Consider the following 18,108-nt stretch of genomic DNA (forward strand, 5'->3'; position numbering starts at 1 on the left):
AATATGGGGAGAACTCTGGATTAGCATGTGGGAAAATTTTCAGAGTTATCGCTGATGAAAGTTTTAAAGGTAGTAGCATTTCAGTACTCAAGGTTGCTTTGCAGCAAATTCTGGAGAAATTCCTCTAAGCATCTTTTTGAAAAATCGTTATAGAAACTGCTGAAGGAATCTGAGAAAATGTATGGAGAAATATTTAGAGGATTTTCTTGAGGGATTTCTCTAGGAGCTATACCAACACACTTTCATAGGACAGGACTTCCCAAACCGCGATGAGCGGCAACAATCGACGGCTAAAACTCGGGCACGGAAGCTCTACGAGAAGATGCTGACAAAATGTGGCTGCTTCCTGAGTGATGGACGACGAAACGTATATAAAAGCCGATTTTAAGCAAATTCCGGGGTTGGAGTTTTTCACCGGCAAGAGCATGTTCGATATGGACGACAAATTTAAGAAGAAGGAAATGTCGAAGTTCGCCTCCAAATATCTCATTTGGCAGGCCATCTGCACTTGCAGACTGAGGAGTGAGCCTTTTGTGACAAAGGGCACAGTAAATGGCGAGATCTACAAATCTGAGTGCCTCGAGAAGCGCCTTTTGCCGTTCTTGCAGCAGCACGACGAAGCTCCGCTATTTTGGCCTGATTCGGCATCATGCCACTATTCCAAAAGTGTCCTGGAGTGGTATGAGGCCAATTCTGTCCATTTTGTTCCAAAGGACATGAATCCGCCAAACTGTCTGGAGCTGCGCCCGGTGGAGCAGTACTGGGCAATAATGAAGCGGGAATTTCGGAAGAGCAAGAAGACAGCCAAAGACGAGAAAGACATGTTAAGAAAATGGAAAAAAAAACATGGAAAACTGGTACCGGATGACACTGTAAAGACTTTGTTGGAGCGCATTAAGCGAAAATGCCTTCAATTTTACACTCAAGGCTCCATCGAATTAACTTCTGTAAATATATGTATAAAACCACCCTAAATGTTGGTTTAATTCTAAACATGATAAGAAAATTGGCATGACATTTTCGGTGTCACAATAATTTCGTGTTCGCCCTTTACATACAGGTTTCTGGATCCAATTTAGGTGTTAAGCGTTCAAGAAGACTTAGTCACCATGTGCGTGTTTGAAACTACCCATCCTTCTATCCCAAAATCGATTCGATTCGTTTGCCAAACCGGCACAAAACAGTTCCCGATCCACGACTTTGCGTGTTCACACAACAACCGCCGAATAAAATTGGTTATTTTCAAGTTTGCCTTGCTTTGGAACCAAGCAAAACATCCATCGCTTGTTCCTACTGGCTCCAAGTCGTGAAACGTTCGATCACGACACTAGTCCGTCACAATGACTTTCCCCTCAAGCCACACGCTCCCCGTCTTTTACCATACCCTGGGAACCGGGGGGAAAAATCGATTTTCTTTGAACATGAAAATTCGCATCCCCCTATGGGGGGAGAGAATACATCAGCATACTTACTTGTTCGTTTCTACACGACCGGTGGTCAATTTCCGGATTTTCCCAGCAGTTCCGGACCTGTTTCACCTCTGCCAACAAATTGCCGGATAACCGAAATGCACACACTTTTCTTCTTCGCTTCGGATTCCCCCCACGTTCACACACCTTCTTCTAACACACCAAGAAAACAGCAACGACCACGACTTCAAGCGCTTCTCCGTCGTCAAACTCGAACGCTTCTCCCGCACTTCTCTTCGCGGCTCTTCGGACACAATTTTATTCGGGCGGGGGTCAAAATGATGTCATCACACTAAAATTAACACTCTGAGGAAATATGAAAATGAATGAATCTCCGAACTCTTTCTCTCCAAATGAAAGAAACAGTCGAAGTACCTAAACTGAAATCAAAACAAATTTTCAAGCCCTGGAAAAACAATGAAAATCGAAAATATTGACACCAAATTTTTGACGTTTCCGTCGCTAAGGAAAAATTCCCGTCTGGTCGCCAAGAACAACACACTGCAGTGCTTCGCGGTTGATGCGGTTCGTGTCAATTTTTTCTCTTCACCCCCTGCTTGATTCTTCCGCCACGGAATAACGGGTCTTCCAGCCGCCGTTTTGGGGCCACCACCGATCGAAATTCCGCCGATGCTTCGTTTACACTCTCACACAAGGAAAAGCCCCACCAAGCTCCAAGTCCAGTAGTCACTCTTTGGGTGCGGCGCCTCCCAATTCGAAATCGAACAGAAATTGGCACTTTTTTGAGTCCCCCTGCCGGCAAAAGCACAAAATCCAATTTCTGACACAGTATACTTCCGATTTTCCGTGATTGATCCGCACTTAACACCGAGGAAAAGTTGCAAAAACTAGAAAGAAATCCTGATCACTCTTGCCACTACATTTCTTCTTCTGCACTCACGACTCGACGTTACGACGTTCGTTCGGCCATACTTTTCACTAGCGAATGAATGAAAACGACGAACGGACCAAAGGCAAGAACGAGCCCAAACTTGTCTGACTCCCACTCTCACCAACACAGTTGAATGTAAACCGGGAGCTAGGGCCAGCAATCAAGTCGTGTACGGATACGAAGTTTATGTTTCGGATTGAGATGGTGTGCGTGCGCGGGGTGGTTTTGTTTTGCCCAATGAATGGTTGTGTGGGTGCGAAAGCGAGAGAACGGTAAACTGCGAAGCGGAGTGTACGAACGTTTATTTGTGTTCGTGGGCTGTGAGGTGTAAGCGGGTGTGTTGGTTGGATAAACATGCAATTTTTGACGGAAAGCATTGGGCGATTGGTGAGGTTGCTTGATTATCGGAATGCATTTTGGAGATTTTCTTGTATGTCTGGTGACGATGTACTAAATTTTTCACAGCTCCCGGGAAAATGAGTTCAATGAGGTGAAAGTAAAAATGGAGCAAATTGTTAAATTTTATTGTGCATCCAGATAAAATTCAGAAAAAGAACTTCGCTCAATTTCTTCTTCTTTATAACGAACTTAAGGTAACACACGATAGACTCCTCGGGGCATCCATGAACAATCTATTGTCGAATTCGTTTTTGAACCTAGGTTGGAACTGGCGCAACTCGTTCTGAATTACAGTTTCAACCCTTAAGCCCTCAGTACACTGTTTGTCAAGTGTGCAAATTTTTCCGCACGCATAAACCAACATGCAAACATCGATCTCAACAATGACAAAACATTTGAAGTGTCAAGTGGATATTGAAGTGTTAGTTTATGCGTGTGGAAAAATTTGCACACTTGGCAAAGAGTGTACTGAGGGCTTTACCCGATTCAGGTTCGACCGAACTACAATTGGGTTGTTTAGAGATTAAAAATTTTCGGTTCTTTGTAGCTTGATCGAAAGAGCACATTTTTCTAAGTAAAGCTAAGTATGCTGTTCCGCCCAAGAAAAGTAAAAATTTCTGCCCAAGAAATGGTCAAGAAATTTCCTACAGTGAGCTCCATTTGAATTGACATTTCTTTTCAACTGCGTACTGCGATCAAAGATAAATGCTTCTCTTGAGCATTTCTTGCAAGAAATTTCCCACGCATCGAGATAGGCGATTACTTTTCTGTTGAAGTGCATACTTCGCTTAAAACACGATTTTATTGCGCTTCAATATCTTAATTTTGATATTATAAATGATTAAAAAAGATTTCAATCCGTCGACTCAATGACATTTCAATTTACATAATGATAGCTCGTCCCGGAGTAAAATTTGCCGAGGGGTGATTCAAAAGTGATTTCCATACTAATTTCGAACGTGATTTAAAAATGGTTCCAGGTCATGAAAAATTCTGAAACTTTGGATTCTAATTCAATTTTTAGCGTAAATTCAGAATATGTAAGAAAACGGATACCCCTAAACAAGCCAATTTACTTGACGTTGGTTTGTTTATGCGTTGATCTCCGACCCAGTTCCTAAAAACGAAAACGACATATGTTCAAACCACAGACAAACAGACGTAACACTTAGAACAAATCTCGATCCAAATCATAGTCACGAGGACATGTACGCCCAATGCTAGAATTAGTGTATTTGGCCGACGGGCCAACAGATGGCGGTAGTGTGTAAACGTCAAACGCGAACAAAAACGATGCGAGCGCTGCAGGTGGCGGATTGGCCACCTACCATATTTTTGAACCGACCGTTAAAAAGGTGGTCGATGGACAATGATGAGAGTGTGACGTCTGTTTGTCTGTGTTCAAACTATCGTTGAAAAGAAAATATTTCTGTTTTATATCATATCGATCATTCGGTGATCTATCCGAATCATATGCTTTCTAACAACAGGCATGTTGATACACTTTCAGTTCATCTATGTCCGGTAGAACCGATATCACATCCCCAAAACTACAAAATTGATCATCATTTATGGATAGCAAACAGTTGCACCTTAATCACCGCCAACACATTTACAATCGGAAAGATTTTGGCGCGCTCGAACTGACAAATCCTCCGTTGTGGTGAAACTTCTTCCGTCGACGTGATGTTGGACAGTTTTCTAAAACAATAGAAGCAATAAACCATAGAAGAAGAATGTCGCTGGCGTCGCAGCAGGAACATCTTTTGCTGGCGGAGATAGGCGGGGCTATAAATGTCAACGCGAAAATGTATGCAGTTTAACACTTATGTACCCAACATGTTTCTGAGCGAGAACATAGGGAACACCAGCGACATTATTCTTCTATGGTTTATTATTTCTATTTCTAAAACAGTCGAGATAAAAACCGAGCCGGCAGAGTAATGACAGTTAGTTCGTTCAAAACTTCGCTTCGGAAGTCCAACCGGCGAACTCCAGATTGGTGCTGCGAAGTCAATAATGAATAAATACTGAAAATGCAATTTTACGCTTCCTATTCCTGGATAAAAACGTACCATTCAGTTAATGGAACAAACCAATAATGTACAATCACAGACAAACAGACGTCACACTCTCATCATTGGTCATTGACCACCTTTTTAACGGTCGGTTCAAAAATATGTTGGGTGGCCGATTCACCACCCGCAGCGCTCGCATCGTTTTTGTTTGTGTTTGACGTTTGCACACTACCGCCATCTGTTGGCCTATCGGCCAAACACACCGATTTTAGCATTGGGCGTACATGACCTCGTGACTATGATTTTGATCGACATTTGTTCTAAGTGTTACGTCTGTTTGTCTGTGGTACAATATAACGTATTGGACACAATACAATGTATTGTAATTGAATGTCGAAGCAATATTATTTTGATTGAATATACAAATCAATAACAATTTAATGTATTGTAACAGAAAATTGTATTGGTTTTTAATGGTTTTATACCTTACAATTTTGGCCAAATTCTTATTTTCGTGTAAAATAACGGTTACATTTTTCTGTGTTGCTTGACTGACAAAAGCAAACAAAACAAGTTCAGAAAGCAAGAGACATTGAGTAAAAATAGTTAAAAAGTAAAAATAAAGTGATTTAAACTGTGATTTTTCTAAGGGAAAATGCAACAATGTTGATGACACAGACAAACAGACGTCACACTCTCATCATTGTCCATCGACCACCTTTTTAACGGTCGGTTCAAAAATATGGTAGGTGGCCAATCCGCCACCTGCAGCGCTCGCATCGTTTTTGTTCGCGTTTGACGTTTACACACTACCGCCATCTGTTGGCCCGTCGGCCAAATACACTAATTCTAGCATTGGGCGTACATGTCCTCGTGACTATGATTTGGATCGAGATTTGTTCTAAGTGTTACGTCTGTTTGTCTGTGTTGATGATTTATACCTCTATATAGGAGTAGAAACTCTTTTGCTACTGTTGGCGAAAATATCCGGTGAGTTGGGAATAATCCATAACAAATACAAATTTTATTCTTTTCATCACCAATCAGAATACTTTTTCTTGAATTGTTTGTGTATTGTAGAACAATACACAAATTTCCATTCAAAACAATACATAAACAACATATTTTACAGTAATCTGCTAAATTTTGTTACCAATAAACAACAATGTATCTTTTTGTTGTTATCAAAGTCATGTATGAGAAAATATCAAAATTTGTATTGTTACGATACTTAACCACCCATACAATATATTGTTATAACCTCATATACCATACAGTGAATTGTTCAAAAGAATATATTGTTCTGTAAATGTATTGTTATTTAACAATATACTGTACACTCAAGAAAACGGCTCCCTTGAATTAATGTGGATTTGCACATACGTTGCTTAAATTTCCATAATCATTAGTTTTATATGTGCCATACTATTTGCAGCACATATACACCATTTGAAACGTATTCAAAGTATGTGCAATGTATACATTCTTCTGAAGCACATTGTGTAAAAACATGGCGTCCGTAAAAAGTCTTCGCGGTGGTGATCTAAATAAGCTGCATTTGTTCAGCGATATTTTGTTTGAATTGGAAGGTAATTATGGCTGAAAATCAACTCTATGATATTGTTACAACTTAATCTACTTTTATGCAGAGAATATTACAGCAATAAACGATGACCAGGACGATAACCGACTGATGAACTACCCACCTCACTGCCAAGACCAAAACGAGTTGCCTCAACAAGCAATTTTCGGTTCGTCTGCTTCACCCGCTTATTATAATTATTTATTTTATCATACCGCATATTGAGGCTGTTGAAAATATTTATCTATTAATTATCCTATTAATTTAAGGTCTATTAATCTATCCAGCTTTTTACGCTTCGCCGCTATAAAAAAATGAATCACCCCCACTTGACGGATCTTGACAACATTATAGCTATCATTATAGCATCAATCATAGTATGCCAATGAAAAAACTTGTAACCAAGGAACGTATGTTTGTTGTTATCAACAATTTTCGTTTTCAAATCGATTACAAAATGCCTATAAAATGCTGTATTAATGGCTGTGGTGCAAAGCAGGGCAAAGATAAAGTGAGTTTTCATCGTTTTCCGGCTATACAAACTGCTCGTGATGCTATTAGGAGAGAATTGTGGGTTGCGGCTGCTGGAATGTGCGGAAAAAATGTCACAAGACAATATATCTGTGGACACCATTTTGAAACCGGTAGGTTTTCTCAATAACTTGATTTTAAAAACCTAATAATGACCTGTAATTAATGGTCTACAATCGTAGATAAACCCGCAGCTTCTAACGATACAAGCGCCGGGAACTGGATTCCAACTCTTCGCTTAGGCATTTATTCTCACCTTCATGATGAAAGTTGTGATGATACAGGTTCACTAAAAGAAATAAAGTTTGGGTGTAACGCTACAGAATCAAATGACGATACGAGTACTGAAGATTTTAGGGAAGATTTACCCATGGACATAATATTAGAAGATGAGGAAGTTCAGGACATTTTGGACACAGAGGATAGAAATATGAGTACGGTATGTTAACATAGTTTTGTACTCGTCTCTTTTGCCTCTCGACAGGGAGTCATACTCAGACCTGAAATACTCCAACTTTCAATCATTTTAGTATCTACATCAACAATGAAGATCACTATAACAAGAAGACTGGGAGCTCTGCCAAAAATCAGGAGTTCTATTCTACCAGTGTTATGAGGTGAGAATTTTCGGTCTGCTATACGAGACCAAATGGATAGTCACTTCACTCGAGTCGAGGATGGTCACCTCGCTATACGAGACCGACAATTCTCACCTCACGCCACTCGTAGAATAACCCCAATTGTCCAATTATCATGGAACATTGAAATAATAACCAAAATTACAACTTTTAGGATAATTTGAACTACTATGCAAATGACGAATATGAGATGAATTTGAATGAAGATTGGCTGGAAAACATTTTAACTGACGTACGGATCGTGACGCGCTTATTCTGAAATATGAACTGAATTAGATCAAAAGAATCGCCAAATTGAAGATTTAGTAAAAACAATTGAAGATCAAAAAAAAACTTTTGAAGCTTTTCAAGTACGATCTAGACTGCTTCAAAGATAATGATTCGAAAGTGAAGCATTTCACAGGGTTACCAACATATGCTGCTCTCGTGCTTATTTTTAATTTTGTCGAAAAAGGTTTGCTTTGTATTGTTATAGTGCTACGAAGTTTTAAGTATTTCATTTTACAGGAATGAACACATTTTCCACATCGCTCAACAAGCAACAATCTTTCATTATGGTTCTTATGTATTTGAGGCTTGGTTTGAGTTTCAATACCTTGGCATATGTTTTTGATGTATGTCCGGCAACAGTAACAAAAAACTTCTATTCGACACTTTACTCATTGTATAAGCAGCTCAAAGGATTGGTTAAATGGCCATCACCTGACATCTTGAAAAGTAATTGTCCACAGAAGTACAAGGAAATATTTTCAAGCAATATATCAGTGATAGTGGATTGCTTTGAAATTTTTACTGAAAAACCTGGAATGAAAGATGCCATAATTAAAATGTACAGTAATTACAAGCACCACTACACTGTTAAAGAAATGATTGGCATAACACCTTTCGGAACAATATCGTTCATTTCGAAACCATACTCTGGTCGTTCATCAGATAAGTATATCACCGAAAACTGCGGATTCTTAGACAAACTTAGTCCAGGAGACCTTGTTCTTGCTGACCGTGGGTTCACCGTGAAGAAAGCCATAAATGACTTGGGTGCTGTACTCAAAGTACCAGATTCATCAAGTAGGCGGCATCAAATGAGTTCGGTTGCAATAGAACGAACTAGAGCATTGGCATCAGTGAGAAATGAGGTTGAAAGGTCAATTGGAAGCCTGAGACAAAAATACGAAATATTATCCCATCGATTACCAATAACTGTTTTGAACCATAGTCATAACGGAGAAGCAGTTTTGAATATGATTGTTGTTGTTTGTAGCGCGTTATTCAATTTGTGTCCTTCAATTATTGTTTAATAAAGATTCGTTTGACATGCCTATTAAATTGCTATCTATAGATTATTTCGTTGGTGTCTGTCTGAACCTGAACTAAGTCTTTTTTATGATTTAAGGAAAACGTACCCCAAGTGTTCGGAATAGGAAAATATTTGCATTATTTACTGTAATAATGGAACTAACTGTTTGATGAAACATCTGTATCAAAATAGCATCGGAAAAATCGAAATTGACAGAGTCCTTTACTTATGTTCACAAGACCAAAATATGATCTAGTCCGGTCTGTCTGAACACCAACCATTTTTAATAGAATTAATAGCGTGAAAAAGTTTTTTTTTATGTTTATAACTATTGTTGGCTTTCCTAATATCGAATTTATTGTTCAGCCATAAGTAGAGTTGGATTGGATTTGTCATATTGGCGCTTACGTCGACTATGCGAACATGGGCAGTGTGCTGGACTGTGCTTCCTAGCTTAGTGAATAGGGTTTATAAGCCGGCCTTTGTGATAGCCATGTTTGGATTACGACATGTTTTACCTTATAAGAGGGGAGCTACAAATCAAAACATTAAAAACATTTTTTCGAATAGTTTATTTCTTAGAGAACTTACAATAACCTCACACAATAACTAAATTCTCACTTGCAATATAATTTTGTCTGTGATAATAGTCTTAATAACATAATTGGCATCATCGATGTGTGGAAAAATAGTGACCTAGAATTTCAGGAGCCAGCACATTTTTGAAAAAAGATGCAGCTTTTTCAGAGTTGTTTGTCCAAAATTCTTCATTTTTTTTTTCAATTTTTAATATTATAGAAAAGTTTGGTGCCCATACAACAAACAATCCATATGACGCTTTACATATGAATATTTGCATTTGTACTTGATAGTAGTACTGATGGCGAGGATTCAGGATAATATTATTGTCATGATCTCTCAGCAAGTACGGCTGAGATCGATTTAGCAATACATTTATGCCCTCTGGTTCAGAGAGCGTATCGAATTTAAACGGACATTTTACTTCAACGACAATAGTTCCGCAACATTCACAAAAAAGTAAATGATCGGGCGATGCAGCAAAAAATGGGTAATCTTCTGATAGCATCAAACCACATTTACGATCGATTGCATTACGATGATTTTGCCGTTGAAAATAATTAATAGCTATGGTTACACTCTTGTGCTCATAACGTTTTCCATGAAGAGTGGCTGGAATATTTTGCGCTGAATTTTCACCAAAAATTGTAGCCAGAAGAGATTTGGAAGGAGTATCTTGTCTTGCTTTAACACATCGCGCAAAGTTTGAAGCCGTTACCCTACCAAAACGTAACTTGAACCATAGAGGATCAGATGATTGATCTCTAGTATGTTCTTCGATTGAAATCTGATCGGCATCTTCGATGTGCCAATTGATAAGCTCTGCTATTTCGATCAATTCTTCCAAGGATTTTGAAGCGTTGTTCCGATCAAAAAAGTTGCAAAACGAGAATCGTTCCAGTTCAGATCTCCTTTGGATATGGGGAGATTCCGTTTCATCAATAGATTCTTGAAAAAATGCCTTGCTTGCTGCAACTCTTTGTCCTGAACTCGCAATAGCCTGAATAAGTTCTTTATAATCTTCGTCGCTTTTCTCCAAGTTAACATGACGCAATGCACATTCAGTTTCACGACGACGTCCAAAACTCATTGAATCAACCGTTGCATAAAGGTTTGTGTCTGCACTACTCCCTCCAGGTTGCATCCTATAAGCAGGAAGCTCTGTAACGGATAACTATTAAATTCAATCATATAATATTTGAATCGCCAAAAAATCTATATGTTACTTTTACCTGTCGACCAAGACATATTTCTCTTGCGTATGATAGTGCATACAAGGTCGCCGCAACATGTGAACACGTTTCTCCAGCACCAGCTGTGCAGTCGCAATGGGCTGATTCGATTGATCCTACATTGTCACCTTCATCTTCTCCGCAAGTATCATCTATGATTACCCAACATTCCGCTGGTGGATCTCCTAAATTCATGCTATGTAACACCTTGTGAAAACAAAATTGTTATGTTAAAATTTTGAGAAATGTATGTTGTAATATAAGCAAAGACAAACAGACATCACACTCGGATTCAGTTCATCGTACAACAAAATAGCGGCAAATTCTAATGTTTGTTAGTGTACCACATGCTCAATCTTGCCGCTAGTATCGCTTGAGTTCAACACTCGCAAACCTCAGTATTTAAAGCTGTTGTTGTTGTTTGAGAGGGACTTTAACCCGAAGGTCATTCGTCCCTAGTATTTAAAGCGTTGGGCGTTAATGTTTACGGTACTAAGTTTTAAATTGATAATAGTTCTTAATGTTATATCTGTTTGGCTGTGATTACGTACCTTTCCATAGACAACGAAAACATCTCCCAGCTTACATCCTTCTAAACTTTTCACGAAGCCTGACTGGAAGGCTTTGTACGCTTCGAGAGACTTAATATTCCGGTTGGGTGCTCCACTTCGGAACGATACTTTTGTGACCAAATGACAAAAAATCTTGTCGTAATCTACAGTCAACGGAATAACCTTTCACTAAAGTCTAATGTGTACGGATCCACGCCGTTGATTTTCTGAATCTTTTCACGATAACGTTCAATATCTTCAGGACACAATCTGCGAACTTTTGCCGAGAACTGGTCGGAATTGTTCCTTAAATTCATCGAATGCATGTTGAAGAATTGGAAACCGTTTAACTGTCAAAACAATTTGATAACAATATAATTTTTACTTCAAGGCTTACTAAGATGTTACCATAAAAATTGTAGCCAAGAAACATCATAATCGAATCACCCCCGGATGATTTATAGCTAGCGTAAAAAGCTGGATACAATAAAACTTTCTTCTTTATTTTTGATCATTATTGAATATAACAAGAAAAACCAAAAACGTTCATTAATATGATTTAGCCAATCAATATACTCCATTGAAGCCGCCCATGTAAAGTTATGTATTGGATATGAAATAATCGTACTTTCAATGGAAATAAAGATTGACGACAATCCATTGATTTCGCACATACCCTTCATATGCACACCCCCATTGAAGAAATCCATATGGGTTGGCACATGCATCAAATGAACACATTATCTTGAGTGTATAGTGTTGGAGGAAGCAGTATTCGCCTCACTGTGAATGGTCTTCAGTGCAAGTGATTTGGCAGCGCTGTATCGTGACAAAGAAGGAGGGAGAAAAAGCGCGGACTGGCGTGTTGTTGTTGCGTTATGTTTGTTATAGTGTGAATTCGACCGTCTTGTGAGACACATCTAATAAATAAGTTATTTCGTGCGTAGGTGTTTTATTCTTTCGATTGTGAAATCCCTCGTTGAGTTTGTTGTAAGCCAACAGGTTATGGGCCCAGGAATGCCTGGAGGACGCTGAGGCGGCTTCAATGAGGGACCACGAGGAAGCACCTGGACGAGGAGACATGGCCTAGACGAGGAGGCAGAATCTCGGTGAGGAGATAGAGCCTGGACGGAAGGTGGAGTCTGGACGGGAGGTGGCTTGGACGAGGTTCCCAAGAGTTGGAGGCCAAGATGCTGAGAACGAGGCTGAAGGTGCGGATGCTGGCTGATCGGACGACGAGCATGAAACAGCTGGAGGAACTCGGAAGTCAGAAGGAGCTCAGAGGACGGCGCGGTTGACGATGATGCAGCTGGTCAGGAGAAGCTCGACTAGGAAGAGTTCGGTAGCTGGAGCTCGATGCCAGGAAACATGTGGTGGAAAGAGAGTTAAGCTTCAGGAGGAGATATTGAGGAAAATTAGGAAACGGGCTCATACTGAGGAGTGTTGGAGGAAGCAGTATTCGCCTCACTGTGAATGGTCTTCAGTGCAAGTGATTTGGCAGCGCTGTATCGTGACAAAGAAGGAGGGAGAAAAAGCGCGGACTGGCGTGTTGTTGTTGCGTTATGTTTGTTATAGTGTGAATTCGACCGTCTTGTGAGACACATCTAATAAATAAGTTATTTCGTGCGTAGGTGTTTTATTCTTTCGATTGTGAAATCCCTCGTTGAGTTTGTTGTAAGCCAACATATAGTATTTCCAATGTTTTAAATTGTACTGTTACAATACGTTATATTGTTTTTGTATTGTATTTTTTATCCGGGTTTACAAATCTAGGAAAAATAAAAACACAACCGTTGTATTTGTGAAATAGTAGTTGTGTGTTTTTTTTTTACCTGATTTTCCAATTGAGATGCGTAAAACTGATTTTTTCAATTTTGACATTTGCATTTGATCTACACTGCTTTTTTTATAAACAAGAGCTGCTCTATATAGGGATACTGTAGTGTCAGTGACGATTACACGTTACATGTTCACCTTATATAAAAAAAAACAATTAATTCTGCCCAAGTAATCAATAAGCCGTAAAAATCCACAGGACTGAAACCGCTGTCACCCACGAACAACTGAAGTGAAGCCACAAATTTGGTGCTGAAGAAAGTGCTGATTTGACAGTTCGTCCAAAAATACTGTTCTAGGCACGAGACACATTAATTTTGAAATGCGACATTCATATTAAAATTACCTATCATTCTAGTGTTGAGTGCGAGTGGCTGGCTTAAAAAACTGGCGCTTTTTCAGGGGGTTGCATAAATCTCCACCAAGTCGGTTTCACAGACAAACAGACGTAACAGCTAGAACAATTATTAATTCAAAACATAGTCTCGCGAACATTAACGCCCAATACCAAAAACACGCAGTAGTGCGCAATCGTCAAACTCGAACATAAGTGATACGAGCGCAGCGAGTGGCCCGTTGGCCACCTACCAAAAAATAGATAGAGCGCCATTCTGCAGTACGATGAAAACTATGGGGACGACACTTCCACGTTATCTCCATTTCAGGCCATAACCGAGTCAAAATGCCCAAAATATTCAAATTAATCTATAATTTGGGCAAAATAATAAGATCACACAAAATCATTCATATCCGATAAAATCATCAATAGCTCATCGAATCGCTTAAAATTAACGCACATCCCCAAAACGCAAATGTCAAAATATAGGCCTTTTCATGTGACAGATCCGTCAATGCATTTGTTTACATCGGTGGAGGACCGGTGCTAATACGGGCCTGTCATTTTCATAGAAGAATTGTCAAAGTGCTTCCAGATCAGCTGATTTGAGACGTCATTTGAATAGGCCTGTATCGATTTTGATGTTTTGTTTATTTTCGATCTCGCGACTACGAAGTTGGTGAATGTTACAGTTGCTACGAAAAATGCACTTTTTTAACAAATTGATAAAAATGAGAAGCATACATACATAGTGAATGCTAAGATCATTGATTCCTCCGGGCTGAAACCACTGCAAAGGTAAGGGCAATTATGTTACGCTACATAACTGTTTTATTTACTTTGTCTTCTACTTGGTTCCAGTTTTTAGAATTCATGTACGGAACATCTATGTATATCATGAATCACAGCGGTAACCTATCGTTGGAGGGTATTTTTCGGACGGAAGTGCTCATAAGACAAGGTATGGAAGGCATTAGAATCATCAATAGTTCTGAGAGAGCTAGCAATCTTAAACCTACTCCGAATCTTGAAAAGCAAAATTCGCCAGAAGGTAATGATTGACTTGAGGTATTTCCCGAAACCCTCAAAATGTTTTGGAGATTAATTTCGATCATAAATTGCTTTAAATGATATTCAAATGTACTCAAGTAGTGTTCGAATGTTATTGTATTATATCGTCTATGAAATTTCACTGAAATGGTCCAAATTGAGTTCTTTTTGTCTTTTCTGGTGCTTTCTACGTGACTGCCATGGCAAGAATTGCCTTTGATCGTCTTTTGTGTGTTTAAGAACTCAGCCCCATTGGAATCGCAACTTCCCTCTTCCCATACTGCTTCTGTTTGTTGCCCAGATGCTACCAAAGGTCTTCCATGTCTTCGTAGACCAGGGCTTCGTCTAAAGCGTTGCTTCCCTCTGCGACCAACAGTGGAAGAGGAGGCGACATATCAAGTCTTTGACTATCATCTACAGCCTCTTCATTCGATTCTTTTAATTCTTCAACTAGATATTCATGTCCGAAATGCAGCAGTTCTTGGATTTCCTCCTGTTTCATGTGCTCAACGGGAGTTTCAGTGATCTCCGGAATGTCCTGAATCTCTTCCAGAGCTTCCTGGCTGCATCTTTGATCCTGATCACCGGAAGGGCTAGACGATTCGTTCATACCAACCAGCATCTACATCTGCAGAACCTGTCTCCTTTTCTTCAATACAATCAACGAAGGGAACAGGAAGTAACTCAGATTTGATGTCCAAATAGAGGTTTTGAACTAAATTGCTTTCATTTGGCAAAGGTGATTCCTCCAGTTGAATCTCCTTTTTATTGGAAATAGCCTCACCTTCCACTTCCCCGCCAGGACTATTAGAAAGACTAACAATTGAAAATTCAGGTCGGATCATGTTCAAAATCTTCATCAGCTTCCGGTCCACCTTGCGACACTCTTCTCGAATCTTGAATGCCTCGCGAAGGGCATTCAGGCATTCCGTGCAAGCCACTCCCGGTACACCATCATCCTGTTCGACCTATTAAGTAGAACGATTTAAAAAAAAAAAAAAAAAAGGTTTATTATTCGTTGGTAATCTAACACTTACCGAAATTCCGGCGCAATAGGAAATCATGACTGCCGGAGTTACCGGGACTTCTACCCTCGGGTTGAACAGTGAATTGAAAGCGTCCCAATTGTCATCCATACACACGCGACAAATATCCGTTGTAATCATGGCGCTATAAGGCTCGCGGCATTTAAAATCGCTTCGAATTTGTTCGAAAAACTTAGAAAACTTAAACTATACTGCAGCAAAAATCCGTTTAGAAGTCGCTTTCTTTACTTATGCTTTGTTTTGCTTTCACATTCGTAAACATATGGCGTGGCTAATTTACTGCTGCAGCTGTTTTGGCCCCATCGGTTATACCAATGCTTATTTCTAGAATATAGTGCCCCAGCAAAAGTATATTGTTACTCAGGATGATGTCAGGAGATCATAAGCATTAGATTTTGGCCTCGTCAACCTCAACGCTGATTCTCATTCCTGTGATTCCGAGCACAAAAGCCGATGGCTCGCGGAGTTTGTTTTCGCAGAAAAAAACGAGAGCTGTCAAATTAACGTCGACTGTTTTAGCTCCGTATTGGGCGATTTCAAAACGGATTTGCTCATTTTATGAGATTTTTTGGGATAATTTCACATTTAATCGATTATTAGCATTTTGCTCAAGAAACCACGCAACTGAGCGTGCAAAATCTGCGATAACTTGCGAAAACTATGAAAATGGATTAAATCTGAAAAAATGAGTTCAATATCCAATATAATGAAAATAATTTGTAGGTAGCTTCAAAAGTTAAACAAAATTGAGCTGAAGTATATGAAATTTAAACCGAATTGATTAGAGTCACGCCCCTCGCCATTCCAATTTAAAAAAAAAGGAAAATAATGTTAAATTCATCCCGGTATAATTTCGGATACTCTCAAATGGTTTTCTACGAAACTACAAAAAATGTTGTACGCAACTTATTACAAAACTCAATTTTTGCAACACTCGGCGGATCATTAAAATAACCAAAACGGCCGCTATAAAATGTATAGATAGCGCCAGTGTAGACGTGTGTGTTTAACAGAACAGCAATGCTGTCACAATGTTTAATCCCATATACGGTGGCGCCACTGCTTTGATGCGGTGAGTGCCAAATGAGTGACCTTCAATGATCCATTCGACAAGTCTCGTTAGTTAATTGCACGACTCGTGCTGTAAAAATTATAATTTTGCAACTTGTTGCGAAAACTGAATCGATCAAGGAAGCGTTTTTTCTCTAATTGCATCTAGCAAATCCGACCCCTTTAGCTGGAACGACTGACAGCTGGTGAAAATTCTCCAGAATCACGCAGCTGGTGAGCAAATCGTCACGATTCACACATATACACGCACATTTGTTCTATATATGGAGACTTCAATGCGACGATGCTCAGACGTCAAAGTCAGTTTGATATCTACTCTTTAAATTCGAGTGCTTTTTAATTGAAACATTTTACAACCAGCGAACATTCAACCATCGAGTCATTTCATGTAGCGGAGCTCCATCGAGCGGATTCCCACTGTATGCAGCTAAAAAGAAATGTCGGTTTAAACGGGAGTCAGTTTAGACAATTCGAAGTTCGACAGTCAAAACTTCGGCGAAGTTCGGCGTCGACATTCTAATTTAGTGCTTAGCCGATGCATAAGGAATGCTTTTGTCGGCGTAGCACTTCGGTAGAATGCCGACACCGACCTTCGGCGAACTTTTGTCGGTGATATTTCATTTCTCTTATAAACTTCGGTCTAAAGATAATCTGAATGCACAATATAGAAAATTTCTGCAACGAATCGGTAAGAAATATCTTTAGCTTTTCCTTTTCAGCAGCAAATCAGTTTTAAGCTAAAAATGCTGTTTCGCAAAAAAAAAGTAACGTTACTTTTTAGCTGAATAGGCTCCTAAAGCCCTGTCCCGATTTTAGTGCCAAATGCTTAAGTTTAGGCCAAAAATACATGTTTACTCAATTTTCTAATGTTTTCCGTTGGTTTAAGTCCAAAAAACATTTTTTTATGTTTCTTTAGATTTTGTCACACCCCTTGGCTTAAACTCAAATTTTGGGTATATTTTGTTTTCCGTGTCCCTTTCGAAATGTCAGATAGGAACAACCCCAGTGTTAAAACTAAAACCCCTGTGGTGTTTTTATCGACTAAGCGAACGTCAAACATGATCTCAAATGTCAAGGTTCATTTATGGATCCAATTTTAAAATTTAAGTTTAAATATGATATAGTCGTTATTTGAGCGGGAAAAATGCTAAAGTAACAGGCTCTTTCGTGTTGTTAAATAAAAACAAGATTTTATTAAAAATTTTAGGACCCAATTGGTCAAGAAATTTCCTACAGAGAGCCTCATTTGAAATGACATTCCTGCTCAACTGCGTACTGCGGTCAAAGATATCTGATTTCCTTGACCCTCTCTGGAATGAAATTTTCTACGCATCGAAATAAACGAATACTTTTCTTGTCAGCAGCAAACCAGGCTCTAAAATTTTGCTGATGTGTATATTCTTGTCAGTGACGTCGAATTCTCGATTTTCTCCCGAAATTTAGTTATCGCTCCAAAATACCGGAAATGTAATCGTCGAAATTACCGGATGAGCCCTTCTAGCCGAATCCCATTAGTACTAATTTATTTTGACAACACATTCTGCACACACAAACGCCTTTTTAGTACTTTTCCCGATCTG

General features: G+C 39.2%; 2 protein-coding genes across 10 annotated transcripts in view; both read right to left on the reverse strand.

Annotated features, from left to right (window-relative positions):
- Nucleotides 1-2,454, reverse strand: part of LOC5570456 (neuroglian) — a 166,154-nt gene extending 163,700 nt beyond the window's left edge. For 4 of the 9 annotated variants that reach the window (XR_002499664.1, XR_002499662.1, XR_002499660.1 and 1 more), the window contains exons 1-2: nucleotides 2,351-2,438; nucleotides 1,473-1,775 (exon numbers count right to left, since the gene is read on the reverse strand). The gene's annotated coding sequence lies outside the window, so the exon portion shown is untranslated. The other 5 variants (XM_021841109.1, XM_021841103.1, XM_021841124.1 and 2 more) reach the window with 5 other exon arrangements.
- A 12,261-nt stretch (nucleotides 2,455-14,715) lies between these two features.
- Nucleotides 14,716-15,577, reverse strand: LOC110674271. Its single transcript, XM_021838543.1, has 3 exons — nucleotides 15,449-15,577; nucleotides 15,233-15,379; nucleotides 14,716-14,988 (listed from the first exon to the last, which is right to left on the reverse strand). The coding sequence occupies exons 1-3, from the start codon at nucleotides 15,575-15,577 to the stop codon at nucleotides 14,716-14,718; spliced, it is 549 nt and encodes a 182-aa protein (XP_021694235.1).
- Nucleotides 15,578-18,108: the final 2,531 nt, after the last annotated feature.

Source organism: Aedes aegypti, chromosome 1, assembly GCF_002204515.2.
Source record: "Aedes aegypti strain LVP_AGWG chromosome 1, AaegL5.0 Primary Assembly, whole genome shotgun sequence".
NCBI lineage: Eukaryota > Metazoa > Arthropoda > Insecta > Diptera > Culicidae > Aedes > Aedes aegypti.

What these genes read in the sequence shown, in the direction of transcription:
- LOC110674271 (XM_021838543.1), bottom strand. Translation starts at nt 15,577, where the DNA reads ATGATTACAACGGATATTTGTCGCGTGTGTATGGATGACAATTGGGAC. An exon ending in CCTATTGCGCCGGAATTTCG is followed by an intron (nt 15,380 to 15,448) that starts GTAAGTGTTAGA and finishes TCTACTTAATAG; the next exon opens with GTCGAACAGGATGATGGTGT. An exon ending in TCCGACCTGAATTTTCAATT is followed by an intron (nt 14,989 to 15,232) that starts GTTAGTCTTTCT and finishes TCCGGTGATCAG; the next exon opens with GATCAAAGATGCAGCCAGGA.